At 57.9% G+C, this 26,365-nt stretch overlaps 13 protein-coding genes across 13 annotated transcripts; 8 read left to right on the plus strand and 5 right to left on the minus strand.

The window, feature by feature from the left end:
• Positions 1-259: 259 nt before the first annotated feature.
• Positions 260-1,555, plus strand: MKK02DRAFT_38832 (uncharacterized protein; the record flags this gene model as incomplete). The annotated part of the gene is made up of 4 exons (XM_053090307.1): positions 260-465; positions 508-786; positions 832-1,236; positions 1,291-1,555. The coding sequence occupies 4 exons, from the start codon at positions 260-262 to the stop codon at positions 1,553-1,555; spliced, it is 1,155 nt and encodes a 384-aa protein (XP_052943937.1).
• Positions 1,556-2,202: 647 nt separating this feature from the next.
• On the plus strand, positions 2,203-5,022 carry MKK02DRAFT_38833 (uncharacterized protein; the record flags this gene model as incomplete). The annotated part of the gene is made up of 7 exons (XM_053090308.1): positions 2,203-2,511; positions 2,546-2,749; positions 2,783-4,051; positions 4,084-4,291; positions 4,325-4,526; positions 4,559-4,691; positions 4,747-5,022. The coding sequence occupies 7 exons, from the start codon at positions 2,203-2,205 to the stop codon at positions 5,020-5,022; spliced, it is 2,601 nt and encodes an 866-aa protein (XP_052943938.1).
• Positions 5,023-5,907: 885 nt separating this feature from the next.
• MKK02DRAFT_8291 (uncharacterized protein) lies at positions 5,908-7,241 on the plus strand (the record flags this gene model as incomplete). The annotated part of the gene is made up of 4 exons (XM_053093703.1): positions 5,908-6,514; positions 6,557-6,732; positions 6,766-6,873; positions 6,915-7,241. Coding segments are annotated over 4 exons (1,218 nt in total), but the record flags the coding sequence as incomplete, so codon positions are not given.
• A 1,176-nt stretch (positions 7,242-8,417) lies between these two features.
• Positions 8,418-9,904, minus strand: MKK02DRAFT_28842 (uncharacterized protein; the record flags this gene model as incomplete). Its single annotated transcript, XM_053087652.1, has 3 exons — positions 8,418-8,630; positions 8,669-9,571; positions 9,614-9,904. The coding sequence occupies 3 exons, from the start codon at positions 9,902-9,904 to the stop codon at positions 8,418-8,420; spliced, it is 1,407 nt and encodes a 468-aa protein (XP_052943940.1).
• Positions 9,905-10,276: 372 nt separating this feature from the next.
• MKK02DRAFT_38836 (uncharacterized protein) lies at positions 10,277-11,687 on the minus strand (the record flags this gene model as incomplete). Its single annotated transcript, XM_053090309.1, has 2 exons — positions 10,277-10,881; positions 10,934-11,687. The coding sequence occupies 2 exons, from the start codon at positions 11,685-11,687 to the stop codon at positions 10,277-10,279; spliced, it is 1,359 nt and encodes a 452-aa protein (XP_052943941.1).
• A 530-nt stretch (positions 11,688-12,217) lies between these two features.
• MKK02DRAFT_38837 (uncharacterized protein) lies at positions 12,218-12,831 on the minus strand (the record flags this gene model as incomplete). Its single annotated transcript, XM_053090310.1, has 3 exons — positions 12,218-12,308; positions 12,376-12,591; positions 12,818-12,831. 3 exons carry the CDS (start codon positions 12,829-12,831, stop codon positions 12,218-12,220), a joined length of 321 nt encoding a protein of 106 aa, XP_052943942.1.
• A 214-nt stretch (positions 12,832-13,045) lies between these two features.
• MKK02DRAFT_38838 (uncharacterized protein) lies at positions 13,046-14,756 on the plus strand (the record flags this gene model as incomplete). The annotated part of the gene is made up of 3 exons (XM_053090311.1): positions 13,046-13,552; positions 13,585-13,635; positions 13,680-14,756. 3 exons carry the CDS (start codon positions 13,046-13,048, stop codon positions 14,754-14,756), a joined length of 1,635 nt encoding a protein of 544 aa, XP_052943943.1.
• Positions 14,757-15,084: 328 nt separating this feature from the next.
• Positions 15,085-15,907, minus strand: MKK02DRAFT_28845 (uncharacterized protein; the record flags this gene model as incomplete). Its single annotated transcript, XM_053087653.1, has 5 exons — positions 15,085-15,108; positions 15,151-15,265; positions 15,315-15,390; positions 15,435-15,514; positions 15,561-15,907. 5 exons carry the CDS (start codon positions 15,905-15,907, stop codon positions 15,085-15,087), a joined length of 642 nt encoding a protein of 213 aa, XP_052943944.1.
• Positions 15,908-17,170: 1,263 nt separating this feature from the next.
• Positions 17,171-18,877, plus strand: MKK02DRAFT_17579 (glycoside hydrolase superfamily; the record flags this gene model as incomplete). Its single annotated transcript, XM_053085809.1, has 4 exons — positions 17,171-17,901; positions 17,946-18,175; positions 18,220-18,632; positions 18,689-18,877. The coding sequence occupies 4 exons, from the start codon at positions 17,171-17,173 to the stop codon at positions 18,875-18,877; spliced, it is 1,563 nt and encodes a 520-aa protein (XP_052943945.1).
• Positions 18,878-19,161: 284 nt separating this feature from the next.
• On the plus strand, positions 19,162-20,133 carry MKK02DRAFT_38841 (phosphatase phospho-type; the record flags this gene model as incomplete). The annotated part of the gene is made up of 4 exons (XM_053090312.1): positions 19,162-19,310; positions 19,412-19,490; positions 19,560-19,667; positions 19,729-20,133. 4 exons carry the CDS (start codon positions 19,162-19,164, stop codon positions 20,131-20,133), a joined length of 741 nt encoding a protein of 246 aa, XP_052943946.1.
• A 172-nt stretch (positions 20,134-20,305) lies between these two features.
• Positions 20,306-20,972, minus strand: MKK02DRAFT_38842 (uncharacterized protein; the record flags this gene model as incomplete). The annotated part of the gene is made up of 4 exons (XM_053090313.1): positions 20,306-20,452; positions 20,527-20,588; positions 20,667-20,776; positions 20,833-20,972. The coding sequence occupies 4 exons, from the start codon at positions 20,970-20,972 to the stop codon at positions 20,306-20,308; spliced, it is 459 nt and encodes a 152-aa protein (XP_052943947.1).
• Positions 20,973-21,403: 431 nt separating this feature from the next.
• Positions 21,404-22,370, plus strand: MKK02DRAFT_38843 (phosphatase phospho-type; the record flags this gene model as incomplete). Its single annotated transcript, XM_053090314.1, has 4 exons — positions 21,404-21,561; positions 21,667-21,745; positions 21,792-21,899; positions 21,972-22,370. 4 exons carry the CDS (start codon positions 21,404-21,406, stop codon positions 22,368-22,370), a joined length of 744 nt encoding a protein of 247 aa, XP_052943948.1.
• Positions 22,371-22,694: 324 nt separating this feature from the next.
• Positions 22,695-26,345, plus strand: MKK02DRAFT_17690 (armadillo-type protein; the record flags this gene model as incomplete). Its single annotated transcript, XM_053085824.1, has 5 exons — positions 22,695-25,210; positions 25,255-25,328; positions 25,365-25,664; positions 25,715-26,173; positions 26,227-26,345. The coding sequence occupies 5 exons, from the start codon at positions 22,695-22,697 to the stop codon at positions 26,343-26,345; spliced, it is 3,468 nt and encodes a 1,155-aa protein (XP_052943949.1).
• Positions 26,346-26,365: the final 20 nt, after the last annotated feature.

The following is a 26,365-nucleotide window of genomic DNA, read 5'->3' on the forward strand; positions in this document are numbered from 1 at the left end:
TGGAGTGATTGTCCTCCTTTCAGACGTCCTGTATGAGTCTGTATACGCTAACCTTCGCACTCGATCACGTCCACTGACAAGCGTCGATTGATTGGAGTGCTAGTCGTGATCTCATGGCTCGCGGGTGGCGCCCAGCAAGACGACCTGTGAGATATATAAGGCGGTTCCGCTCGCCCACTTCTTCCACAACTCGACAAGTATCACCTTCACAACTCCACCACTACCACTACCACCACCACACTGAACAACACCATCCAGAATGTTCTCCTTCACCACCCTCGTCGCTGTCTTGTCCATCCTCGGCGCCTCGACCGCTGCCCCGGTCCCCGGCTCCCTCGGTACCATCCTCGACCCCACTCTCGAAGGTCTTCAGCCTACCGTTGCTGGACTCGGCCTCCCCGTCCTCGTCCCCACCGTCGCTGGTCTCCAGGGTACCGTCGACGTCCTGAAGAGGCACATTGAGCTGTAGGTTTGCATCTCACTGTCAAGAGCGCAGCTGACAATCAGCCTCGAGCGCGAGCCTGGTTCCCTCGGCACCATCCTCGACCCGACCCTCACTGGCCTCCAACCCACTGTCGCTGGTCTCGGCCTCGGTGTCCTCAACCCTACCGTCGAGGGTCTCAAGGGCACCGTGGATGTCGCTAAGCGCGGCGAGCTCGGCACCCTCCTCAACCCTACCCTTGAGGGACTTCAGCCTACCGTCGCTGGTATCGGTCTTCCCGTTCTCAACCCCACCGTCGCTGGCCTGCAGGGCACCGTCGATGTCTTGAAGAGGCACATTGAGCTGTAAGTCAAGCTTTGACACAATGTCTCTTCTCCGCTGATCATCAGCCTCGAGCGTGAGCCAGGATCCCTCGGCACCATCCTCGACCCCACCCTCACTGGTCTTCAGCCTACCGTCGCCGGTCTCGGTCTCGGTGTCCTCAACCCCACAGTGGCCGGCCTCAAGGGTACCGTCGACGTCGCCAAGCGCCAGGCCCTCGGCGAGACCCTCGACCCCCTCCTCACCGGTCTCCAGCCCACTGTCGCCGGTCTTGGTCTCGGTGTCCTTAATCCTACCGTCGCTGGCCTCAAGGGCACTGTCGACGTCGCCAAGCGCGGCGAGCTTGGTACGCTTCTCGACCCTACTCTCGAGGGTCTCCAGCCCACCGTTGCTGGCCTCGGTCTCCCCGTCCTTAACCCCACTGTCGCTGGTCTCCAGGGTACCGTCGACGTGTTGAAGCGTCACATCGAGATGTAAGTGCTATCTGCTGTCTGCTCGCCTCATCAGGAATATCAGCTGATCTTCAGGCTTGAGCGTGAGCCCGGATCCCTCGGCACTATCCTCGAACCCACTCTTACCGGTCTCCAGCCCACCGTCGCAGGCCTTGGTCTTGGTGTCCTCAACCCCACTGTCGCTGGCCTCAAGGGCACCGTCGACGTTGCCAAGCGTGGCGAGCTCGGCACCATCCTCGACCCCACTCTCGAGGGTCTTCAGCCCACCGTCGCCGGCCTCGGCCTTCCCGTCCTCGTCCCCACAGTTGCCGGTCTCCAGGGCACTGTCGACACCCTCTGATTAGCTTTGCGGCACTCTGGACGCAAGGTCAGTCTTGTGGGTGGAAAATGTATCGAAACTAGAATAGAAGGGGAACATGTATAGTAGCTAGAAAAGGGAATCATCCGGTATGGTCACCCAAAATGACGAATTTGAACTGTTTATGCTCTCTTCTCAGCCGTCTCCGAGCACATCTTGCACTTCGCAGCGTCCTGGTCAGTATGTGATCGATGTGATCAGCTTGTGATATGAGCAATTGATGCATGTCATCTCGGCCCTTCGGTGCAACCGCGGGAGCAGAAGATGCTGCCAACTGACTCCCGCCAAATACCGATAACCGGGCCATGTTGATATCGTGTCTGCCCCTTGTCCACCCAAATCAAGTGCTAGGTGACTGCCAGACGCGCCGCTCCTCTGGCTCAATAAGCCAGACCATCACTCAAGCCGACGAGCGCGAACCCGGTCCCTCGGGCGACCGACGCCTTGTCGAGCTTACAGCGCACCGGTCTGCCGGGCACCGGACCACCCTTTCACTCCGCACCTCCTGATCGTCCTTTCTTCCCTTCCTCCTCATTGCGGCAGTGTCTGTCAAAGCGATCGCTCTCAAATTCAGAGGCTAAACGGTAACCTTACCCCTCGGCTGTCTCTCACTTGACATCGACGCAAACATGTCGTTGCCCAATATACCATCGCGACTTTCTCCTCCGGCCGGGACGAGTTTGAGCGCGCTCCTCAACTCCGCTTCGGAGACGTTCGACAACTCGGCCACGACCATATCGGAGGAAGGGCGGGATGAAGATGAGGATAGCAAGCGGGATCTGGGAAAGAGGGCCGAGGCGCCCAAGCGGGGATATCGGGCGTGCGTCCATTGTCGTCTCCGCAAGGCCAAGTGTGACCTTGGGGATGTGAATGCGCCGAGCGAGCCGCCTTGCACGCGTTGCAGGAGGGAACAGAGGAACTGCGTCTTTCTGCCTAGCGTGAGTCCAGGCAATCACTGAGATTGACGAGCAGAAGAGGAGGCGGAAGACCAATACGGATGCGGAGCAGTCGCCCGAGCTATCTGTTGCTGCTGCTGCCGCAGCGGCAGCGAGCATGTCTACGCCCCGCCATCAGCCGCAGCCTCTGGCGCAGACCCCTCAGTCAGCAGGCGCAGGACCATCGCATCCTCCGGCTAGCTGGCAGGTGCCCCTACAGACGGCCAACCAGACCTTTCAGGTACGTCCACCCTTCGAGCAAGCTGACAAGTAGGGCTGGCCAGAATCCATCTCTACCTCTATCTTCCGCGATCCCATCCCAGCCTTTTCTTACCCCAATCCCCCGCAGACATCTACTACCTACCCCTCCGTACCGCCTCCTACGGCACCGGTCGAGCTCCGCCAATACCCCGACTTCCCCCCTACCGATAACCAGACCGGCGCCACTCCCGCATCTATGGATTCTACCTCCACTTCGGCGCTCTCTCCCGCCGCTCGCGCCAAGCGAAGGCAGACCAACAATCCAGATGCCACGCGCCGGATCGTCGTGGCTAATTTCTCGAATGAGACGGACGCGCTGGAGATCTTGGCGGACGCAGCTACGGATGGGGAGGAGAAGGAGCGGCTCGCAAACGAGGAGGACTCGAGAGCTCGGCGCGTTCAGTTCAAGGACGAGGCGGATATCTCGGACTTCCTTTTGGTCCAGCAAGGGATCATCTCCGAGGCGGTACTATGGGCGCTAGTCCAGCTCTACTTTCTCCACTATCACGCCGTCCTTCCCATCATCCAGACTCCTCGGATACCACGCGACCCCCAATCCCTCGCTCGGTACGCCGCGGAAGACCCCTTCGTCCTCTCGTGCATCGTCGTCATCTCCTCGGCGCACCATGAAGACCTATCCATTCGGCAGATCCACGACAAGGTCTGGCGTCTCATCCGGGAGACACTCGCGGACTTTACCTTCGGCGGTGTCGAAGCTAGCGTCGGACTCGTCGAGGGTATGCTCCTTCTTGCCGAGTTTCTGCCCAAGGAGCCCAGGACGTCGGCGGTGTTGCTCAAGGGCAAGTCGGAGGGCGGATTGCACGGGACGGAGAATCGGCGTGGATGGGCGATGACCGGTCTGGCTATTCGCGCGGCGTACGGGCTGCAGCTGGATCAAGCGGCGCTCGAAACGCAGCCTCGGACGCTAGAGCAGGAACGGGCCAGACTTGTCTGGACGTGGTGTTACCTCTACGACCGGACGATCGGCCTTCGAACCGGACTGGCCTTCTGGTCGCGCGGACCCAGCATCTGCTTTTCGGGCTACTCGCATATCAGTCAAACGGGAGAAACGGCCGCTCGGGTCAACTTCCCCAGTATGCTTTCGCCGACGCCGGCCGAGTTCTATGATGAGCCATTAGAGGGGACGGGAGCCGGCGCCGACTCTGCCAGTCTGATCCAGGCGCTCATGGAGTTGACGCAGATCATGACGAATGCGCATGATACGCTATATCCCAACAAGTCGAGGACGGATGATCTGGTCAGGCAGGGAGGGTACTTCAGGGTGAGTGCGAGCTGGGGCTGGGCTGATGATAGTTTCTTGATTCGTTCCGCCGAGCACTGGAGTCTTTCAAAGCGGTCTGGCAAGCCAAGACGTGGGAAAATCAGAGCCTCAAGGAGCTCACTTGGTGCACATACGAGATGGTCCGGCTGTATGTGTCCAGCTTTGCATTCCAGGCGCATGTCCAGCGAGCGTGGACGAGGGCGGAGGGGACGACTACCGGTGTTCAGCTTTTCCCAAGAGGTACGTGTCCGGAATGGACATTGCTGACCTCAGGCTCTGCCACCTCTCCTGACGCGCTATACATTTACGCTTCGGTCGATGCGGCGAATGAGATACTCTCCATCTGTCTCCGCCTGTCGAAGCTCGGCGTCCTGCGCTATCTCCCGAGTCGCTACCTCACCAACTTTGTCTTTGGCGGTGTCTTTTCCCTGAAGGCGGGTTACTCGGGCGCAGTTGGTCGGACCGAGAATGCAAAGTAGGTCCGCTTCGTGATGAAGCTGACAACAGAACCCGAGAACTGGTCGACAAAGTCTGCGCGGCTCTTGTGCTCGCGTCCCCAGACAGGGAACACCCTGCCTCGCGGTACGGTCAGATGCTCCGCCTCCTCTCCAAGAAGCTCGAGCAGCTGTCAGACCAAAGCGTGAGTCTCAGCTTCAATTGAAGACACCCCACAAGTATACCATACCAACTGTCAGGCCGTCCCATCCCGCTTCCCCAGTCCCGACCTCCAATCTCAACCCAAAGAGGAGTCATGGCAAGACCTCCTGGCGAATCCGTCGTTCCGCTCTCTCGCTGGCGCCAGTACGGACGGGCCGGGCTTGATGGCATCGGGACTGGCGCACTCGGGTTTGACACCGCCCCAGACGGGATTGGAGGGATTGTTTGACGTGGACGTGGATGTCAACTTCAATTTGGATGGGTTCTGGGATGACTTTACGCTGGCGGAGGGAGGAGGGTTCCCGTTCAGATGATGTAGGAATATGGAATTGGAGAACGTCTTGAGTGTACGTAGTTGTATGCCCTCTGCTATCAATATTATTGAGGTCTGAAAAGGAGGCGATCGTGGGTCCCTGCTGGGTCCCTGGGACATGGGCAATATTGAATTAGTACCGTCTCGGAGAATAGACATCTGGTGGCTGATTAGAGTAGCACCCGTTCCGGCTATGGACGAATGCACGAAAAGCTCTATACAGTTTGAAAATGGTCTTTTTGGTGTCGGTGAAGGTCTGGGATAAGTGAATTTCTACCCTCTGATATGACTGAGCGTCGTGAGAGGTCGTGCAGTCAGACGCAGCGAGCTCGCCGTTGCCATAACTGCCAAGCGGATCTCTCCTCATCGAGCGCCAAAATCTGAAACGTCAGGGACATACGCGTCATGCCGTAACTTTAAATCTCCTTGCTTTGTGCCTGAAACATTCACCGCCACCCAAACTGTCAACAATCTGCTTTGGCCTCCCTCGTGGCTTGGCAAATCTCCCCTTTGTCCTTGTCACTCCCCCCTTCGCTTTCAAAGGATTCGCTTTGTTCTACTTGTAACACTCTCTCACATGTCCACGACCCCACGACTGCGTTGATCGCTATCCCCACACACTCATTTTTCGTTCGTTTGACATCTACACCTCGCCATGTTGGCATCTTCGATTTTGCTCCTCCCGCTCTCGTGCGCGGCCTTTGTCGTCCCCAGAGGACCCCACCGCAACAAGCGTCAAACAATCAGCTCGGATATTATCGACTCTATCAAAGCGAACGTCATTGACGCGCATGATATCCTCCCCTCGGCCGCGGTCCATTCCGTCGCCCTTCTCACTTCTCCGTGGTCACCAGACTACTCGGGGTACCGGTATAATCACCCCTCGGTCTCCCTCTCCTCGGTCTCGCCGGCCCTCACCATCAATTCCGACGCATACACCAAACTCACTCGGCTACTTCCAAAGGTCCTCACCAATGCTGTCGCCATCACGGACAAATCGTGGGAACTCGGCGCGCTCGTCCAATCCCTACTCGAGGTGTACAACCCAGAGCTGACGGCGTTCGGGTACGATGCGTCATCGTTCGCCGTCAGCATCCCTTGGGATGCGATGAAGGTGGCGATCTCGTCCCTGTACGCGGTGGACTGGTCGGGAGCGCCCAGCGACTCCAAGACCACGGGGGATATCGGCCGGTTCCTCGACTGGTCTTCCCCCACCCCACTCCAACCTCGTCCACTCGTCGGCGGAGACGGAGCGCTCGGCGATCCAGCCGCGCTCGGACCTAGCACCTATCTCCTCGCGCAATACGCTGGGCGAGAGGACGTGCGGCGTCTCCTCAGCATGCGCTCAAAGGAGGACTATGCATGGGCGGTGGGGAATCAGATGGCGTATCTGAGCAATGGGATAAAGAGCTCGAACGGGACTATCTCGCAGCGCGAGGGTCATTTCGAGCTCTGGGCGGATATGGGGTACATGATCCCGCCTCTTCCAGCTTGTGAGTTACCTTTGCCCATCCTTTAGCTTTCGCTCATTGTAGACATCGGACTTGCGACCGACAACATCGACCAGATCCGAAGCGGTCTCAACCAGTGGTCGCTCGAGGCCTCGGCGCTCCTCGACCCCAACGATCACCTCTTCCGCCATGTTCACTACTGGGACTCGCGGTACTGGGCCACCGGGCAAGCCTGGATGCTGGGTGGAGCTATGCGAGTGGTACGTCCACATCCTAGACTTTGCTGACTCCAGATCGCTAGTGCACACACAGCTGGTTTCGCCACTCAGCTCGCAGACCAGATCGCGCCTATCGAGGAAAAGATGGCCCAAGTCTTCTACGCGATCTTCGGCAAGCTAGACGTGGGTGCTGAGTCTCCAACTCTGACCCCGCTGACGTCCAGTCCCACAATCTCGTGCCCAACTACATGAATGAACCCAATCCCGAGCTCTCGCACGGTGATACCGCCGGAACAGCCCTCATCATCGCCGCCTTCTACCGCTACTACCTCCTCTACCCCTCCCGGATCAACCAATGGGCGCTGGACCAGGCCGACAAGGCGTTCAAGGGCGTCGTCGACAAGATTGACGAGTCGGGCTGGGTGACCCAGGTGGTGGACCCGGATGGAACCAATGGGTTCTTGGTGTATATCAATCTGGCGACGCCGATGCAGAGTCCAGAGGCGCAGGCGTTCAGCGGGATGATGTGGGCCGCGAGGACCGCCGCGGGGGTATAGGAGGGAGGAATGTTGCGGATGGAGAGAGGAGATTATCTATAGTCAGATCTAGCTAGAATTACATGCAGGACACTCTTGATGGGTATGTACAACAAAATCGTAAGTATGGGCATGTACCTAGCAAGGTAGTGTAAAAGGCATGACTTGTCGTCCTCTCCCCCCTCTCCGCCTCAAGTTATCTCCCTAGCACCTCCACCTCCAAGCTGCAACATCAATCACTCCTCCTCGATCACTTCCGCCGGTTTGGCCCAACTACCCACTCCCCAGCCCGGCGACTTTCCCTTCCCCTTGTCCATCCTGCTCTTCTTCCCCTGGCCCACTGGCGTCTCCGGCTCCTGCTTGTCCGCCACACTGCTCTTGATCATGCTCCGCCTGAACGCCGCCTCCACCTTGCTCTTCACCGACCCAAACACGTCGCCCAGCTTGCGCAGAGGCGATTTCGGCGCCTCCTTGCCGCGAAGTTTCTGGATTGTCGGGAGGATTGCTGGCGTGATGGGCCCGTTGCCGATGGTGGAGGGACCAGGACCGCTACCGCTGGCGCTTCCGCTTCCGCTGGCGCTAGCGCCGAGCCGGGGCATACTGGCGAGCCAGTCGGGAACACTGCGATTGTCGAGCGTGGATTGGGAGGTGGAGAAGTGCGAGGGGGTCTGCATGCCGCCCAAGCTTTGCCCGGGGGAGAACTCATCCAGGATCCCGCCGCGGAGCTGGACGCGCGGCGTCCTCGCAAAGGCCTTGAACGTCTGCTTCTTGAGTGACTTGGCAGGCGGGACGGATGGTCCTGCCACCTGCTGTCCGCCGTCCGAGACGTCCGTGTCCGACCCATTATCGATATCCATATCTGACAGCAGATCAGAGTGGACCGACATTGCGCGACGGGGCGTCGGCTCCCCGTAGTCCAGCGCAACGTCCAGGTCGTTGCCTGGTTGATCGCGCTGCCGAGCCGACAGAGCCTGTGGGGTCTGATGGTGTCGTCCCTTGGTGGGATGAGTACTCCAGTGGGATGTAGGATCATTATGCTGCTGAGCGAGGGGATGGGGACGCCTATTGGACGCCTGCTTCTGCTTTTTGACGGTGGAGGGGGTTTGATTTTGGGACCCCGTCGTGGCTGCCCTCATAGCTCGTCGCTGAGACTTTGTGATGTGGGTTGAGGGCAGCTCGGCCGGCGCGGGGTTATCCGGGCGGACCGGGAGTAAGGATCGATCGACGGGAGCAGGCCGGCCTGGACGAGCGGGAAGTGGGTGCTGGAGGATATGCTGGCCAGCGGGGGAGAGGTATAGCTCGCCCGCGATGGTATGAACGGTCCCAGGGGGTACTGGACAGTCCTCGATGGGCAGCACGGGGGATGCTGGCCTCCAGAACCGCCGTCCGGACCCGGGGCGAGGCCTGTTGTCGTACTTGAGAGGCGGAGTGTCAACAAAGACCGTGTCCACCTTGGACGGCGTGGCGCCCGACCTAGGTTGAGACCTGTTGCCGAACTGGAGAGGCGGAGTATCCAAGAAGACCGTGTCCACCTTGGCCGGCGTGACGTCAACAAAGACAGCACCGACCTTGGACGGCGTGACGTCGATGAAGACCGATGGGGTGTTGCCTCGCCTTCGGGACGGTCCAGCGGCGGCAGCGACGGGAATCGGGAGCGATGGACGCCGATCGGCCTCGAGCGGTTCGGCCGTAACGGGGACCGGGACCGGCTGACTCTTCTCCGCCTTGGGGGGCTTCTCGACCAGGTGGAGCTCCTTCCACTCCGTCTCGCTCATGTACACCACCGAGTCCGAGTCCGAGCCATCCTCATCGTTCATGCTACACTCCTCCGCCATGACGTCGTCGTCATCGTCCAACGTGAGGTCGATCACCGTGTTGTCCACCCGCGCCGATGCCTTGACCGGCTGGGGTTGGGGGAATTGGATCCGCAATGGCGCACGATGTAACGGTGGCGGCGACCTGAGCGGGGTCCGATCCCTCTTCCTCCCGTGCACCCCTCCGCCCACGATGTACTGCTTCGACACCCCCCTCGGGGGCTGCTCCAGCAGCATCCGCTTCCTCTTTGCTGCATGACCGACGGGTGGAACCCGCGCAAACTCCCTCCGCCCGCTTTGCCACGCCGCGATGATGGGGAAGACCTCCGGCGAGAAAATTTGACGGATGACTTGCCGGACGTGGGCTTTGCCCATGTCGTTGGATTCTCGCCAGAGCGCCCCGAAGTACGCCTCAAAGACGTCGGCGTATCCCTTCTGAGGAAGATTCCGCCGGTATCGGTCGTCGACCATATCGTACGCCATGGCCAGGTAGCAGAAGACGACATTGGTATTGAGGCGATCCGAGAGGTTCTTGACGGTCAGGACATCCTGTAGCGCCGGAGTTGAACTTACGGCGATGTGTCCAGCCCTTCCCACCATTGACAACTCCTGCAACCGCTCAATGATCACCGTCTTCAACAACGTATCCCCCAGCAGCGCCAACTCTATCACGTTCGGGACGATATTGACATAGTAGGTGGGATCTCGCGCGGCTGCGTTGAGTCGAGGATCGAGGATACGGGGGAGAGGAGGGAGGCGAGTGATATCGAATGCGGTGTGAAGGGGGATGTAATTTCGCGGGACGATATCGGGGGAGATGTGGGCGGCGAAGATGTGGGTCAGGGGGTGATGCAGGAGCTGCATTCTAGGAAGAAGAAAAGGGGAGAGAGGGGAAGAAGGAATGAGGGGAATCAAGATGGATGGGAGACAGATGTAGAAAGGTTGAGTGAGATCGGCTTGAGATTTCGGCTTGGGACGGGGATGTTTCAGCCGAAATGAGGAATGTGGCGGTGTGGCACTCGGCCCTTTTAACTTTTTAGGTGATCCGCGGGCGACTTGGGAGAGACGGCTAAAAGACGCCGTCCCACGAGCAAGCCCTGCTTTGACTCAATATATGATGATACTCCTGACAATCCAGTCATCTATACACATCTCATACATCTGTGGTAGCTGCAGAATTTCAAACCGCACGAGAAAGGAATTTCCTGTCAGCCATCCTGAATCCACTGTCATCCTTCACTCCGACTTGTCCTGATCCTGCGATTTTTGCTCCTCCCTCCCTGATTGCTGGTGGAGTGGTTTCTCTCCTGCATGGGTTCCTTCACCGGTAGGAGCCTCTTCTCCATTGCGTCTCTTTGCCCACGCAACGAAAATGTCTCGCCTTGTAGGGTTGCTGTCGACCTTGAAGTTGAGCTTCGCAGATTCGTCAGAGTTGAGCTTTGTCATAATCTTGTCCGAAAGCTCCTTCGGGTAGAAAGGTGCTTCGAGCTTTTCAACGGCGGTGTCCACGTGATCATGCAGCCCCAGCGCGCGGATGGCTTTGGCCAGATTCTTTCCTTGAGCGGGGAACAGGTTGGACACACAGGTCAGAAGTGCAGAGTCTCTCTGGTCGAGGTTCTGCGGGGCTTCGTCAGGCATGTAAGAGTATGCGTCTTCGGCGACACGAGCGTAGACCTCCCGTACCCGTGCCCACCTTTCAGTCAGAGCCTGGCGGTCTTTCGCGTTGTCGACCTCCCCACGCGATCCGAGAACCAGCGCTCGGTCGATGAGGAGGCTTTCGATGAAGGCGGTATCCGCCCGCAGGCTGGGCGTACAGTACCTGAGGCGCTTGGGAAAACTGTCTTCTCAGCCTACGAGTCAGCTCATAAGCTACAGCAATGGAGATTAAGTTACTCTCGCCCGGGTCCTCTTTGCTGAGCATGTCCTTGGCAGCTTCGTACGCCAGTTTCTTCAAAGGCCAGTCTCCAAACGTACCACCCGACAGCGGAGTGCCATCGCGCAGGAAGCTTGAGATGTCGGCTTCGACCTCGGTGGCGAGGATTCCGAACGGAAGCGGCCTCGCAGTGTACAAGCAATGGAGCGCTTGATCAAGAGCGATGTTCATGTCTCTCCCGGGTTCTGAGAGGTCCGTACGGAGCTCGGCAATCATGGCAGACTTCTCTTGAAACTTGGTCGCCGCATGGTCGAGGGCTGCCTTGACGACAGGATGTCCGACCGCTGAGGATATGACTCGCATGCCATGCAAAGCAGAAAGCTTCCTGCGGGTGTCGACTGTTTCGAAGTCCGGCTGACTCACCATCCAATTCAGACACTCGTCGATTGACTGGGATCCCTGCGATTCTCGAAATTCGACAAAGGCAGCCTTGGCTGCCAGAAGGGTCTTCAGCGCCCTGTCACTCACCAGCTTGTCGACTCCGTAAGACATCTCATCGAGACTCGATGCGATGGAAACGGGAAGCCACTCCAGGTCCTGCGTCCGCATGAGGCCATAGAACCGAGTATCCGGATCGAGGCCGAGGTCGCGAGCCGCATGAATCTGGGCTGTCGCACGGCGAGTCACCTCAGAGATTCGTGGATCTCCAATCGTTTTGAGTTCGTGGAGGAGTTGCTGCATGGACTGCGGTCCTGGTGAAGTCGAGGAGCTCATGGTGTTCGATCTGTCGTATGCTGTATGATGTTGGGTATGAGCTGTATGTGAGGATGATAAGAGGGCGGTGGCCGATGGCGTGGCCCTCTTCGCCTCGGTCGGACACCGTCCAGAAACTCCCCCCATCCCTGACTCCTTTGACAAGCCCCTGAGACAGATTGTCCTTCGGGCTCTGCACAAGGGGTAGCGTCACTCTCAGACAATCTGGGGCACTCGCCCCCAGCCTGAAGAAGGCGCCAGAACATTCCATGAGACCTCGACTAGCGGATTAGTGCTCAGATCAGACTGTCTGGCGGGCTCAGCGCTCAGAATGTCCTCGGTCAGCCGGTCGTGGTCAGTACATCACAGCTTATGACACAATGCCTGTCGGTCTCAAGGGTCCGCCCGAAAGCTCTTGCCCTGTGAGATCTCCGCGGCTGAGCGTTCCTTGGCATCCGAGAGTCAGGCCGGTCAGGTCGTCTGTGTATCGCGCGAAGTTAACACGACAATGAAGCCGTCGCACAACCTGCCAACCAGTTCTAGATCTGATATCACATACCCTCCGCTCCCTCTGGCATCTCGTCGTCTACGTCAGGTATCGTATATACCGGCTCCTCAAAGAGTCCATTCTCGCCCTTAAAGCTGTCTCATCAGCCCAGCTCCATCCCCTCACTCTCCTTGCCCCAACAGAACGGACAAAGGTACATACCTCACAAACACCCTCTTCCACCTCTTCCACCCCAGGCTCTGTATACTCCCCCCTGATCCCGCCTCATCATCCTCCAGATCCCGCATTCCCTCTGCACCCTCCACAGTGCGCTCTTCAAAGAGCTTTATATCGGCCGCTGAGGACGGCGGGAAGGGGAGATCGGCTGATAAGGGTTTGAGAGCGGGGAGGAGTTGGGCTTTGAGGGCTGCTATTGTTCTGCGAGGTCAGCTGCAGGACTGTATCATCTAGAGTCGGCGAGAGGATGCGAAGAGGAGAAGGAGGTCGGATGGAACAGCGAGGTAGAAGAGGAAACTTGCGTTGATCCGGGAACGCTGAGGAGGACGGCTGAGCGATAGAAGTGGAACGTGATGTGGTGGACATCCATCTTTTTGGGCGGCTGCGGAGGTCAGCAGCTGATTCTCGCCCAATACCATGAGGATACCGGAGACTGACCATCTTGTTGGCAGTAGTGCTCTCGAGCCTTGATGTATCGCTTGGTAAATTGGAGAAAGGAGATGCAAGGACAAGAGATAGCAGCCAACGATCTGGTGAGTTGGTCGCGCGTCGCCCGGATCCGTCTCTCCACTACCCATCATGCTTCGACCCACCCTACTCTATCCCTAGACACCCCACATCACGCTCATGGCACTCTCTGGAAACAGCCTGTACAATGGCGACAGCTACAGTGAGCGGCACCGGGTCGTCCGCGTCCACCGGGAGGAACGCGAATGCCGCCGGACCCAGTCGGCGCTCTCCCGCTTCCCCTTCAGCTCTCCGACCAGTAGAGCGCGAGCGCGATATCTGGGGCTTGGGCCTGTCCTCTGATCTTCCACCGACCCCTTCCCCTGCTCCGAGTCAGACACACTCCCGGCAGCCCTCCCTACTTCGCCGTCGACCCCTTATACCGACCAACGGAGATACTGGCGCCCAAGGCCAAGGACACCCGCTATATCGGACCGACTCTCCCCCGAGGCATAGCGAGGACAGCTATGTTGAGGTTCTGAGCGATGTGTCTCGCCCGAATCTCACGAGGCTGACTAGCGATCTGGAGAGAAGGGCGGGTAGCAGTAGAGGGAATGGAAGTGAGGAAGGGAGCCGGAAGGGGAGTTTGGACATGCTCCGGATGAGCACGAATGAAGCGCAGGGAGGTGGAGAGGTAGAGGTGTTGATACATCAGGTATGTCCGGTATGGATCGAGCTGATGAGAAGGTCCAGCCCAATGAGTCTCTAGCTGGAATAGCGCTCCTCTACGGGATAGATGTAAGTTGAGGTACTGCGACACCCGAGTGGAGCTGACACTACAGCTCGCAACCCTTCGCAAGACCAACAAGCTCTGGCCGTCCGATCCCGTCCATCTCCGTCGACACCTCTACGTCCCGCTCGAAGCGTGCAAGTGGAACAAGGCGAGCGAAACGCTCATACGCGGACCGGGGGAGGGGCAGGTCACGCTCGCTCCGAAGAACCCTGGGAACCGCAAGGGACGGGAGAGGGAGGTGACGCCGAATCTCATCGATCTGACCGATGACTCGGCAGAGATGGAGAAGGGACATCGGCGGGCTGTGTCTATGGCGGTAGCAACGCAATCGCCCTCCTTGTGGAAGCCACAGATGACGCGCTCGACGAGCGAGGCGGCGTTGTCGGGTGAGGACGTCGATCCTTGGAGCAGCTTCAGTCCCATTGCTTCAGCTCATTCGACCGGCGGATGGGGAGATACGCTAGACGAGCGACCTCCATCTCCTCCCTCGCTCCCACACATGGAACCAGCAGCAGGTCCACCTCACACTCGCACGGTCGATATAGTTCGTATCCCATCTTCACAGCTCCGCTTCTTCCCAAAACCCCCAAAACCTCCCGACTCTTCCCGCACCTCATTCGACTCGGGCCCTCGTCCCCCATCATCCCTCCGCCCAATCGTTCCCTCCTCCTCACCTCCTCTACCACCCCTATCCATCCAAAACGATCTGAACTTCTCACACGAGACCGCCCCATCCCGCAAATCCAGCCTCACAGCGAGCTCGGGCGGGTCCATGGTCCGCCTCCGCCCGCCCACATCAGCCCCTTCGAGCGGCACAGGTCTCGCGGACAAGCTGTCAAACTTCTTCTTCATCCCCCCTCCGCCGGCTGGAGGGCTATCGGTGCCCCCTCCCAGATCCCGTCCCAATCCGGCGCGGATATCGCTCGATTCGGCGCGGTCAAGCCCGAGAGGGAGCGTCAGGGGAAGCACGGCCGGCAGTCCCACTATAGAGGCTGCGCGCCCGGCGGAGGAGGTGGAGATGATGCTCAGGGACAGGAGAGGGAGTGCGGAGACGCTGAGAGTGAATGGAGGGAAGGGCAAGGGGAACGGGAATGGGGTGTCGGGTGATAGAAGGAAGCTAGATTAAGTTGTACATACTCATAGATCTGTTTTGGAGTAGCTAGATGATACAATGTCTAGGATATTACACTTGCAGCCCGGACTTCAGAACAGCCACCGTGGGTTCAGCATCACGCACGCACTACGCAGTGTCCATCCGCTCGGCCTCTTCTGGTTCTGGTAAGACCGAGCTCTCTGGTTCGGGGAGGACCGAGCTATCCGCTGCTGGCGCAGGCGTCGGGGAGGACACAGTGATTTCCGTGACGGAGGTAGATGCGGTGGTGGTGGCGGGCACGCTGGCTAAAGATAATGCAGATAAGGCAGGAGCGTTGATTTTGAGCGGTTCTTTAAGCCGACTAAGGAGGACCGAGGTTGACTGACTATCAGCATGTTCCTTATTAAGACTTGGACCTAATACTTACTCTCGCATAGTCGGTCAACCAAGTCTCCGTCAAATCAAACTTGAGCTTGATCTCCTTCTTGGCCTTGATAAGGCTATCCCGGTCCTTGGTCAGAGCCGCGACGTCGACTTCCCGTCTGCGGAGCGTCAGCTTGATGAGGTCAGTGATGGCGACCATTAGCTTACTCTTCGATCTCCTTCAACTCCTCCTCTAATTGAGCGATGATCAAGGCGTAGTCGTACTCTTCTGATCCGACGTTGGCTGCTCGGTCAGCATTGACCCTCATGAAAAGTCAGGACACTCACGAAGACCCGACTTGACCTCCTCAGAAGCAGACTCGAGGAAGGCCTGTCTATCTGGTAATTCCGCACCCGTATATGCCGGCCTGCCTCATCAGCCCATCCTTCCGCTTTTATGCAGGGAATACGCACACGTATTCCAGACACCGCTCAATCTCCTCTCTTATCCGATTCCGCTCGTATTCCACCCCTCTCAGCACGGTATCCCTCCTATCCAGCTCCGCCCTCGATTCCGCCGCACCCACCCTTCCAGCATTCAATAGCGCGTGTGCGTCTCGGTTGATCTGACGCATCGCCGTTGCGATCATCATGGGCGGGACGACATTTTTGGATCCTGATGGATCTGCGAGGAGGGTGTCGAAGTGTGCGAGTAAGGTCGAGAGCGCGGGTAATGGCGAAGGAGGGAGAGGGGAGGGGAGAGGGAGGGTGACGAGGGGATCTGTTTGGTGTTGCGGCAGAATCTGACTTGGGAGGACCATTTTGGCTGGTAGTTCTGTTGGTCAGACTGTCTCTTGGTACAGCGGTTGTCCTTATATTATATGGTATGTAGATGAGACTCTATAGGCGAAGGACCAATGCAAGTTCTGCGACTTTTGGCTCAGTACAGCCGCCAGTGCGCGCACGGACTGTTTCTAATAAGAATAGTTTTCTAGTGCTCATTAGCTTTTCCATTTCTCATTAGCGGACCCAAACTGAAACCGGCCCCGGCTTCTCTTCTCGTAATCCGTTCCGGTCCCTCCGAAGGTTGGTCCACCCGATGCAACTCTTTCTTGTCTCAAACTGGCGATCACTTGGTATGACCCTCACAAGCTGCCTCTCCTCTCCCACCGATAGGCTGAGACAGATCAGAAAGTAGTAGTCCATGCAGTCCATCCAAAGAGCCATGTCGAAAGAAGCGCTCAGGATGCGTTCAGCCTCTTCCCTTCCTCTCCTCCCAAGCCTCTGCGCAAAGTCCACTGAGCACAGCAAAGCCAAAGCCAACTTCGAGCTTGGTGAGTACGACTTCAGCATCATCCTCATCCTCATCTCATCCTCTATCATCTCGGTCAGGCTGGTACTGACCCCTTCTCCGTAGAAATCTCGAGCCGGCTCTCGCCCCACACTCACTCAACATGCTCCTCTCCACCCTCCTCCTTACCCTCCCGTTCGTCCTCGCGCAGGCGCAGCAGGCACAACGGCCACCGGTCGGACCTCACCCGGCGCAGCTGCAGCATGACGAGCGGGACGTCGTCCGGCTTGACGAGCGCGGCATGCCCATCACGGCCACAACAACGATGTGGCATCTCGTGACCCAGACGGAGACTGTCTGGGTACAACCAACGGATCAGGCGGTATTTATACCTATCGCTCCGGGGTCTCAATCGTCGGTGCTCCTGTCACCGCCAGCGACGCATAGTGGTACGGCGAGCCACTCGGTTTCTCCCACCGGGACCGTACATGTCGATTCGGTCGCTCCGTCGCCTCACTCGTCGTCTCACTCTGCGAGCGGGGCGTCGGCATCCGCGTCATCGGTATCGCACACCGGATCCTCCCATTCGGTCACTGCCTCGTCTGCCGAGGCTTTGCCCACTGCCTCCGCTTCGCACACCCACGTCGCCTCAAGCTCAACGGACCAGAGCATCGTCGTCGAGTCTGCCCCACCTTCATCTCGGTCTACTACGCACTCATCCTCGCACTCTGCCAGCGCGACTGCTGTACCATCAGCTAGTCACTCGGCATCTGGTAGCTCCGCCTCATCCCACATGGGTGAGGCGTCGAGCTCGGTGTCTGTGCACGCCTCGGCCAGCTCAGGACATGCCAGCTCGAGTCACTCCGCTGCGTCGTCATCTGTCGTCGCGGAGAGCTCGTTGACTGAAGCGGCGGTCACCTCGACCCACTCGCATGCTTCTTCCACACATGCAGCCTCCTCAACTTCCCACTCATCCTCTCACTCGTCGTCTACGCGGACATCCAGTTCCTCTTCCGCTGAGGAAACCCTGACCGAGGCGGACATCCCTGTCCCCTCGCCCTCAAAGACGCACACCTCTACTTCTGCCTCGCCCTCTCCTTCTCCCTCTCCTTCCCCCTCTCCCTCGCCATCTCCATCTCCTTCGCCCTCTCCAGCACCATCCAATGGCCTCCCTCCCGTCCCCTCTCGAATCCTTGCGGGCTACTATCCCGACTGGTCCTCGTGGTACCTCGCCCCCGAGAATGTCGACTACAGCAGATTCGACATCCTCGACTTTGCATTCGCCATCCCTACCGAAGCCGGCGGGTTGGAGTTTACGCAATACGAGTCGTCGGATCTCCTCCACCGTTTGGTCAAGGCGGCGCACTCCCACGGAAAGCGGGTCAAGCTATCGGTCGGCGGATGGACGGGAAGCAAGTTCTTCTCCCCGATCTCGGCGGATCCGGCACGGCGCAAGGTGTTTGTCAAGTCGATGGTGGACGCGTATCACACGTACAACCTGGACGGGATTGATATTGACTGGGAGTGAGTAGATAATACCACAAGATGAGAATTAAGCTGATGTCTAGGTACCCCGGAGCTGGCGGTGCAGACGGAAACATTGTCTCTCCCCAAGACTCGGCCAACTACCTCCTCATGCTTCAAGATCTCCGAGCTGCCCTGCCGGACGGAGCGCTCATCACCCTCGCTACCCAAGTCTGGCCTTTTACCGGCTCGAACGGCTCCCCGTTGAGCAACGTCAAGGGCTTTGCGGCGGTGATTGACTGGATCTTGATCATGAACTACGATATTTGGGGCTGTGAGTACACTTTATTGCATCGAGACAATCCAGCTGATTCCCAGCCTCATCTACTCCCGGACCCAACGCCCCCCTCTCTGACGCATGCGGCAACTCCACGCAACCCCTCGCGAACGCCTACGCCTCCGTCTCGTCCTGGACCCAGGCCGGTCTCGACCCTTCCCAAATAACCATCGGCGTCCCGGCCTACGGCTATCTCCAGCAATCTTGGGCCACCTCCCTCCGTCAGCGGGACGTGCCCGACCAGGCGCCCGTGAATGCCAGCAACATGTGGCCGATGCGTGAGCGCCGGGCGATGGAGAAGCGGTTCACGACTGTTTCTTCGGGGTGGAGTACGACCGAGGGGCAGGTCATGTGGCATGATCTGGTCGGACAGGGTGCGCTGCAGAAGTCTTGGGATGGGAACTGGGTCGGTGCGGGTGGGTTTGAGCGGATATGGGACGAGTGCTCCAGTACTGTAAGCCCCGTTTCATTGATCTCTTTTGTGTGTAAACCTGTTAGCTGATGTAATAGCCCTTCCTCAAATCAACCCAGTCGGGCCAGATCGTGACATACGACGACCCGCAGTCCATGTCCCTCAAAGGCCAATTCGCAGCCCAGGCGGGTCTGAGAGGATGCAATGTCTTTAGCGTAGACGGGGACTGGACAAATGGGGAGTGGCCGTTGACGGATGCGGTCCGGTCGGGCTTGGGATTACACTAGGGATTTTGGAGATAGGGGTAGAGTATGTAATCTATGGACAATTGCAGTATAGCCTCTTGAGGTCTCGGCGCTCTGGGAGGAGCGTAGGACTCATCGCCAGGCTCAGGTCAGAGGGAGATACGAAGCGGCAGGGGCACACCAAGGCTTGTGCCACTTGCCACACATGACACACACACACCTCCACCGGGCACGTTCCTGGCCAAAAAGTCAGACTCGAGCCAAACACAAGCTCTTTCTCATCCCCATCTTGTCCATTCTAAAATCGCATTTGACCTGTATATAAGATGCCCCGCAACCTCGTAGTATTCGACTTTGACTGGTCGTTTGTCGACCAGGACACAGACCGCTGGGTATTTGAGGTGCTCTCGACCCCGCTCAGGCGGGTATTGCAGACGAGAAAGTCGGGCGGGTCGCAGTGTACCCCAGACGTTGTGTAGGTCATTCATTTCATGCGACTATACTCACGTCTCTGACTGGATGGGAGGTCATGAGAATTTGGGAGAGGAGATATGTAAGGAAGAGCTGATATGGCAGAAACGAGACCATGGCGGATCTCCATGCCGAGGGTTTCAAGAAGGAGCAAATCTTGGATGCTCTGCGGATGCTGCCCCTTGTGAGTGCTCCTATTCGTCTTCTAGGGTACAGGACCGGCACCTTAGGACGCTGTGGCTGACTGCGGTAGCATCCCGCAATGAAGCGGGCTGTGCTTGGCTTGAAGGAGCGCTTGGCAGACACGACCTTCCTCTGTCTCTCCAACTCGAACGAGATCTACATTGGGACTATCCTGGAGGTACGCTCCTGTCCTCGCCTCGCAGCTCGAAGATCCGGCAGACCTCGCGCTGACATGCTAGAAACACAGCCTCACCAATCTCTTCTCTGAAATAATAACCAACCCCGCCCACTGGGACGCCGAGCACCCCTCTCTCCTACACATCGGCCGCCGCCTGCCCGCTACGTCCCCGCCGCACGGCTGCAAAATTGGCTGCCTGGCCAACATGTGCAAAGGGGACGAGCTTGACGCATGGATGGCCGCGAATGGGGGATGGGAGGCATGGGACAGGGTGAGCTATGTCGGGGATGGGGGCAATGACTTTTGTCCCATTGTGAGGATGAGGAAAGGGGATTGGGCGCTAGTTAGGAAGAATATGGAGTTGGATGGGAGGGTGAAGGAGGAAGGAGCGGAGAAGGGGTTGAAGGTGGATGTGAAGCGGTGGGAGGGGGCTTGGGAGGTCGAGGAGATCTTCCAGACGTTGTAGGGTAGGGTGGGAAGGGGGTGCGGCGGTTGCGGCTCGTACCCTTAGATGCAACAGTCAGTATGGCTTATGGGAAGCCACCGATAAGGAGAGCGTCAGTGATTACTGTTGCGCCTCACCCTGCTCTTCCCGCTGCCTGTATAGGTATCCGAAGATGTACATGCTCTCTACTCTCCTATATTCTATACCCCCCGCCCGGCTTACGCTCATCATGCAAGGCGCTCCAGATACCCCGCGCAGACTCCGCACCAGGCGCGGCCTCAAGCGTGAGGTTCTTGAGCGGCTTGAGCTTGGCTCCCGAGGCTGAAAGAAGAAGGCCGACCTGGTGTATCAGCTTGAACTCATCGTTTCTCATTCTCAAATGAGTGAGAAGACGTTGAGGACAGTGAAGCTCACTTTGTTCGTTATTTCATTGGTTTCTAGGCCGTTGACACAGATGACCTTATCTCTCCCGTTGACTATTGGTAAGCCGGGTCCATCAAGCAGAATCACTCGAGCGCTCGCAGACGACAAGTTGCGGTAGAGAGGGAACATACCATAATGCCCCCTAATCACAGCGGCCTTCCCTCTTCTTAATCTCCGGACCAAAACCTCAATGTCCGGGTTGGCCTCTGCCATCTTCACCATCGGACTCTTCAAGTATGTCCTGGCTCATCAGCTACTGCTCTTCGGACCAACAACAAGAACAGGGTGAAAGCGGACCTAATTCCAGCTTGAGAAGGCGATAATGGGTCATAATCGATTATTATTTTCCGTAAAGGGGTAAGGAAGTGATTGTACCCCGTCAATGAGACGGTTCGGGGTCGGATGGCTGATAAGAGGGCTGAAGTTGAGGCTGGCATGATGGATGAGCGATAGGTGATAGAAGGAGAGATCGTTCGCGGGGAAATATCAGCGGGTGAAAGGGTGTTTACGTAACGACCCGTGCCTGAAGCGTGAAAGTGGCATGGCATGGGTACAGCTGGACGGGTACAGGCTGCGGCCGTGCTGCTCAATGGGGTCTACAAGTGTACAGTGCTTACAGTCTGCTGCTCGATATACCAAAAGCTGAAAGCCCCATAAGAGAGCTGGATAGTGCCTGTAGCCACCAGTATCTTCCAGTTGATGGTGGAGCGAGGTGGCAAAATCGAGCAGGAGCAGGTGGTGAAAGGAGCTATAGTCGCTGAACAGTACAATGGAAGGGATGAGCAACTATCTGAGGGCTATATAAAGCACTATAAAGAATGGTCTCTAATACTTATATCATCACCAAGCGCACACAGTATCCGCAAATATGGTACTCAAGGGAAAGAATCTGATTGTCTTCGACTTTGACTGGAGCTTCGTGGATCAGGATACCGATCGTTGGGTGCTGGAGGTCCTGTCCACCAAGGCCAGACGTGGATGGCAGGCGGGTAAGAAGGAAGCGCCTTGCTTCATGCCTTCCATCACGTGAGTCATTCCTCGTCACTGCCAAGTAGGAGCGCCCTGCGCCTGCCGCCGTGCCCCGCAGCTGGCTGCATGTGGCTGACTAGATGCATCACAGCTGATGATCAGTGACGCAGCCATGAAGGTGCTCTGGGAAGAGGGAATCACCAAGGATCAGATTCTCGAAGCCATTGCTGCCATTCCTCTTGTAAGGCATTCGTCCGATGATCACTGTGCCCGCTGATTGTCTCCAGCACCCGGCGATGAAGCGCGCTGTGCTTGGCCTGAAGGCGCGCAAGCCAGACACCAAATTCGTCTGCTTATCCAACTCGAACCAGATCTACATCAATACGATCCTCGAGGTACGTCTGATTTGGGACTACCTGCACTCCTCCCCTCTTGCGCATCTCAATTCTCGCCGGCTGATGTATCAGGCTCACGGCATCTCCGACCTGTTCTCCGCACTCTTCTGCAATCGCGCTCACTGGGATCCCACCCATCCTGATCGGCTGCTTATCGAGCCATATCTCCCCCCATCCGCCCCTCCGCACGCCTGCACCATGTGCAATCCAAACATGTGCAAAGGCGCCGAGCTCGACGGGTGGATTAGGGAGAATGGCGGATGGGACGCGTTCGACAAGATTGCGCATGTCGGTGATGGCAAGAATGATTTCTGTCCTATGGTCAGGCTCAGAACTGGGGACTGGGCGATGGTGAGGAAAGATCTGGGGCTGGATTTGATGCTCGAAGAAGGGAAGGAAGCGGAGTTAGCGGCGGATGTCAAGAGGTGGGAGGGGGCGTGGGAGGTTGATGAGATTTTTCAGAGCTTGTAGATCCCTTTCTGTCCCCAATATGTATCTGGTAGACAGTGCATACTCCTGTATCAAGCATGCTCACCGTATGTTCCACTACAGTATCAGCTTCAGACCGGCCAAGAGACATGCGGGTGGCAAAGCACACTTCATTCCGCCACTCACCCGCTCACCTGCCACTTTCGGCAATTGCCGCTGAAGCGCCGAACCTCTGGCTGCTCGCCTCCTCGCTTGCCTCTCAATCTCCTTCATACCTCTCTGCTTTCGTGCTTGTGTCGGAAACCCTACTAGCTGGCAACGGCCCCCTATCTCTCATCGCGTACGCTCCCATCGTAGTTCGCCAAAATGTCGGAAGAGCCGGAACAGCCCTACCGCAAGCTGCAGTCCTACTCTGCGCCACAGGAGCTCCTCGACGAGCATGCGGCCATGGCGGAGGAAGAAGGCGCGCCTGACGCATTCGACGAGACGGCCAAGATCAAGCAGGTCGCTGCTCGGCAGAGCGACTATCAACTTCGGCGGTTCAATCGGATGGATGGGCGCAGGGAGGGGGAAGATGAGAGTTATGAGGATCGAATGAGGCGGACGAATCTGGAGAGGGAGGAAGAGCGGGTCAGGCGGATCGCAGAGCAGCAGGAGAAGGAGGCAGCGGAGAAGGGGGAGTCGATGCAGGTGGACGACGACAAGACACCGCCTCGGGCATTGGCGGAGGGGAGCCAAACGCCACCCAGTCGGATCAAGGAGGATACGCCACCCGCCGATGGATCCAAGCGGCGCAAGAGGTGGGATGATGGGGAGGAGGTCAAGGAGGAAGATGGGGTGAAGAAGGAGTGGTCGGATGAGGCATTGGCGGCGGCGCCAAAGAAGCGGAGGTCACGATGGGATCAGACACCCGCGGAGGAGGAGGCTGCGCCAGGAGCCAAAAAGTCGCGCTGGGATCAGACGCCAGCAGCGGGAGACGTCATCAAGGGCGAGATGGGAGAAGGGGCGCAGGCGGGCGTGATCATGGTGGAGGACAAGCGGTATAGGCGGATGACGGATGAGGAGCTGGACGCGCTTCTTCCCGGTAAGGGCGAGGGGTATGTCATTTGCCCCGTGCCCGAGGACTACAAGCCGGCAGCGTCGGTCCGGAAGATGATCCCTGTTCAATCGGCCGAGCAGGGGTTCATGATGCAGGAGGAGACGGATTCGGCTCGGGCACGACAAGCTGCCGGCGGAATATCGGGAACGACCAACCAGCAGACCGAGATCGAGGGGATTGGAACACTGCAGTTCCTCAAGCCCGAGGACGCGCAGTACTTTGCCAAGGTGCTGGGTGAGGGAGGCGGGGAGGAGGACGATGTCCACTTTTCGCTGGATGAGCTGAAGGAGAGGAAGATCATGAGGTTGTTGCTCAAGATCAAGAACGGGACGCCGCCGGTGCGAAAGACGGCTCTTCGTCAGATCACGGATCGGGCGAGGGACTTTGGCGCCGGACCACTCTTCGACAAGATCCTTCCTTTGCTCATGGAGCGGACACTGGAGGATCAGGAGCGGCACCTCCTCGTCAAAGTCATTGATCGCGTGCTATACAAGCTCGACGACCTCGTCCGCCCCTACGTCCACAAAATCCTCGTCGTTATCGAACCCCTCCTGATTGACGAAGACTACTACGCTCGTGTAGAAGGTCGCGAGATCATCTCCAACCTCGCCAAGGCGGCCGGTCTCGCTCACATGATCTCCACCATGCGACCGGATATCGACCACGTCGACGAGTACGTCCGGAACACCACTGCCCGTGCCTTCTCGGTCGTCGCTTCCGCCCTCGGTATCCCTTCCCTCCTTCCCTTCCTCAAAGCCGTCTGCCGAAGCAAGAAATCATGGCAGGCGAGACATACCGGTATCCGCATTATCCAGCAGATCGCAGTCATGATGGGCTGCGCTGTACTTCCCCATCTCCGCAATCTCGTCGACGCCATTGCCAACGGTCTGCAGGACGAGCAGCAAAAGGTCCGGACCATGACCGCGCTCGCTCTGGCCGCCCTCGCCGAGTCGGCCGCGCCATACGGTATCGAGTCGTTTGACGACGTCCTCAAACCCCTCTGGCTCGGTATCCGTCAACATCGGGGCAAGACGCTCGCCGCGTTCCTCAAGGCTATCGGATACATTATCCCGCTCATGGACCCCGAGTACGCCGGGTACTATGTGCGTGAGTGTATGCCTATTCTCATCCGAGAATTCCAGACGTCGGACGAGGAGATGAGGCGGATTGTGCTGCAGGTGATCAAGCAGTGTGCGATGACGGAGGGTGTACAGCCGACCTACATCCGGGAGGAGGTGTTGCCGGAGTTCTTCCGTGCTTTCTGGGTGCGGCGGATGGCGCTCGACAAGCGGAATTACCGTCAGCTTGTCGAGACCACCGTCGAGCTCGCGACCAAGGCGGGCGTTGCCACTATCGTCAGCCGGATCTGCAATGACCTCAAAGACGAGTCGGAGCCGTTCCGGAAGATGGTCATGGAGACTATTACCAAAGTCATCAACAATACGGGCGCGGCGGATATCGATGAAAGGCTGGAGGTGCTGCTCATCGATGGTATCATCTTTGCATTCCAGGAGCAGACACTCGAGGATAGCGTGATGCTCGATGGGTTCGGCACGGTCGTCGCTGCCCTCGGAATCCGGGTCAAGCCATACCTCCCCCAAATCGTCTCGATGATCCTCTGGCGGTTGACCAACAAGTCGGCCAAGGTCCGTATGCTCGCGGCGGATCTCACTACACGCTTGGCGCCGGTCATCATGTCCAACGGGGAGTTGCAACTTTTGAACAAGCTGGGAATAGTCATCTTTGAGCAGTTGGGTGAAGAGTATCCGGATGCGCTAGGATCGTGAGTACTTTTCTTATCGTTCATTGAGCATAGCTGACGCCCAGTCTTATCGCCGCCGAGGGAGCTATTGCCGGTGTCGTCGGAATGTCCGAAATGAACCCGCCAGTCAAAGATCTACGTAGGTCTATATACCGAAACTTCGTACTGATGTTAGTTCCCCGAATGACGCCGATTTTGCGGAACAGGCACGAAAAGGTCCAAGAGGCGACCATCAACCTTATCGGACGTATCGCCGACCGAGGAGCCGAGTTTGTTCCAGCCAAGGAATGGATGCGAATCTGTTTCGAGCTGCTGGATCTGCTCAAGGCGCACAAAAAGGCGATCCGACGGGCGGCCGTCAACTCCTTTGGTTATATTGCCAAGGCTATCGGTCCGCAGGATGTGCTGAGCGTGCTCCTGACCAATCTGAAGGTCCAGGAGCGTCAGTCTCGAGTGTGTTCTACTATCGCTATCGGTGAGTTTCCCTCTTCTTGTCTTGATCTAGGAAACAGAGCTGACTATCAGCCATCGTCGCCGAGACTTGTGGTCCCTTCACCTGCGTTCCCGCCATCCTCAACGAATACCGCACGCCCGAGCTTAATGTGCGGAACGGATGTCTCAAAGCTCTCGCTTTCGTCTTCGAATACGTCGGCGAGCAGGGCAAGGACTATATCCACTCGGTCGTCGGACTCCTCGAGGACGCCCTTACGGACCGGGACCACGTCCATCGTCAGACCGCAGCGGCTATCGTCAAACACCTGGCTATCGGTGTCGCGGGGCTGGGGTACGAGGAGGCATTGACACATCTGATGAACCTCGTCTGGCCAAATATTTTCGAGACGAGTCCGCACGTCATTGGTGGGATGATGGATGCGCTGGAGGCGATGCGGTTGGGTGTGGGACCGGGTGTGGTGTTGAGTTATGTGCTGCAGGGGCTGTATCACCCGGCTAGGCGGGTGAGGGAGGTGTACTGGCGATTATTCAGTGAGTTTATCCCCTCGTATTGTTTCCTTTTGAGCATGATGCTGATTCCGCAGACACACTTATACTCGGCTCTTCGGACGCGCTCGTCCCCTTCTATCCTCAACTCGGCTCGGCGGGCGATCTGGCGTCAGGTCAGGACTACACGAGACACCACTTGAACATGTGGATATAGGCCAGAATTGATGGGAGCGG

The sequence above is a fragment of the Dioszegia hungarica genome (assembly GCF_025882075.1).
Source record: "Dioszegia hungarica strain PDD-24b-2 chromosome Unknown MKK02contig_16, whole genome shotgun sequence".
In the NCBI taxonomy this organism is placed as follows: domain Eukaryota; kingdom Fungi; phylum Basidiomycota; class Tremellomycetes; order Tremellales; family Bulleribasidiaceae; genus Dioszegia; species Dioszegia hungarica.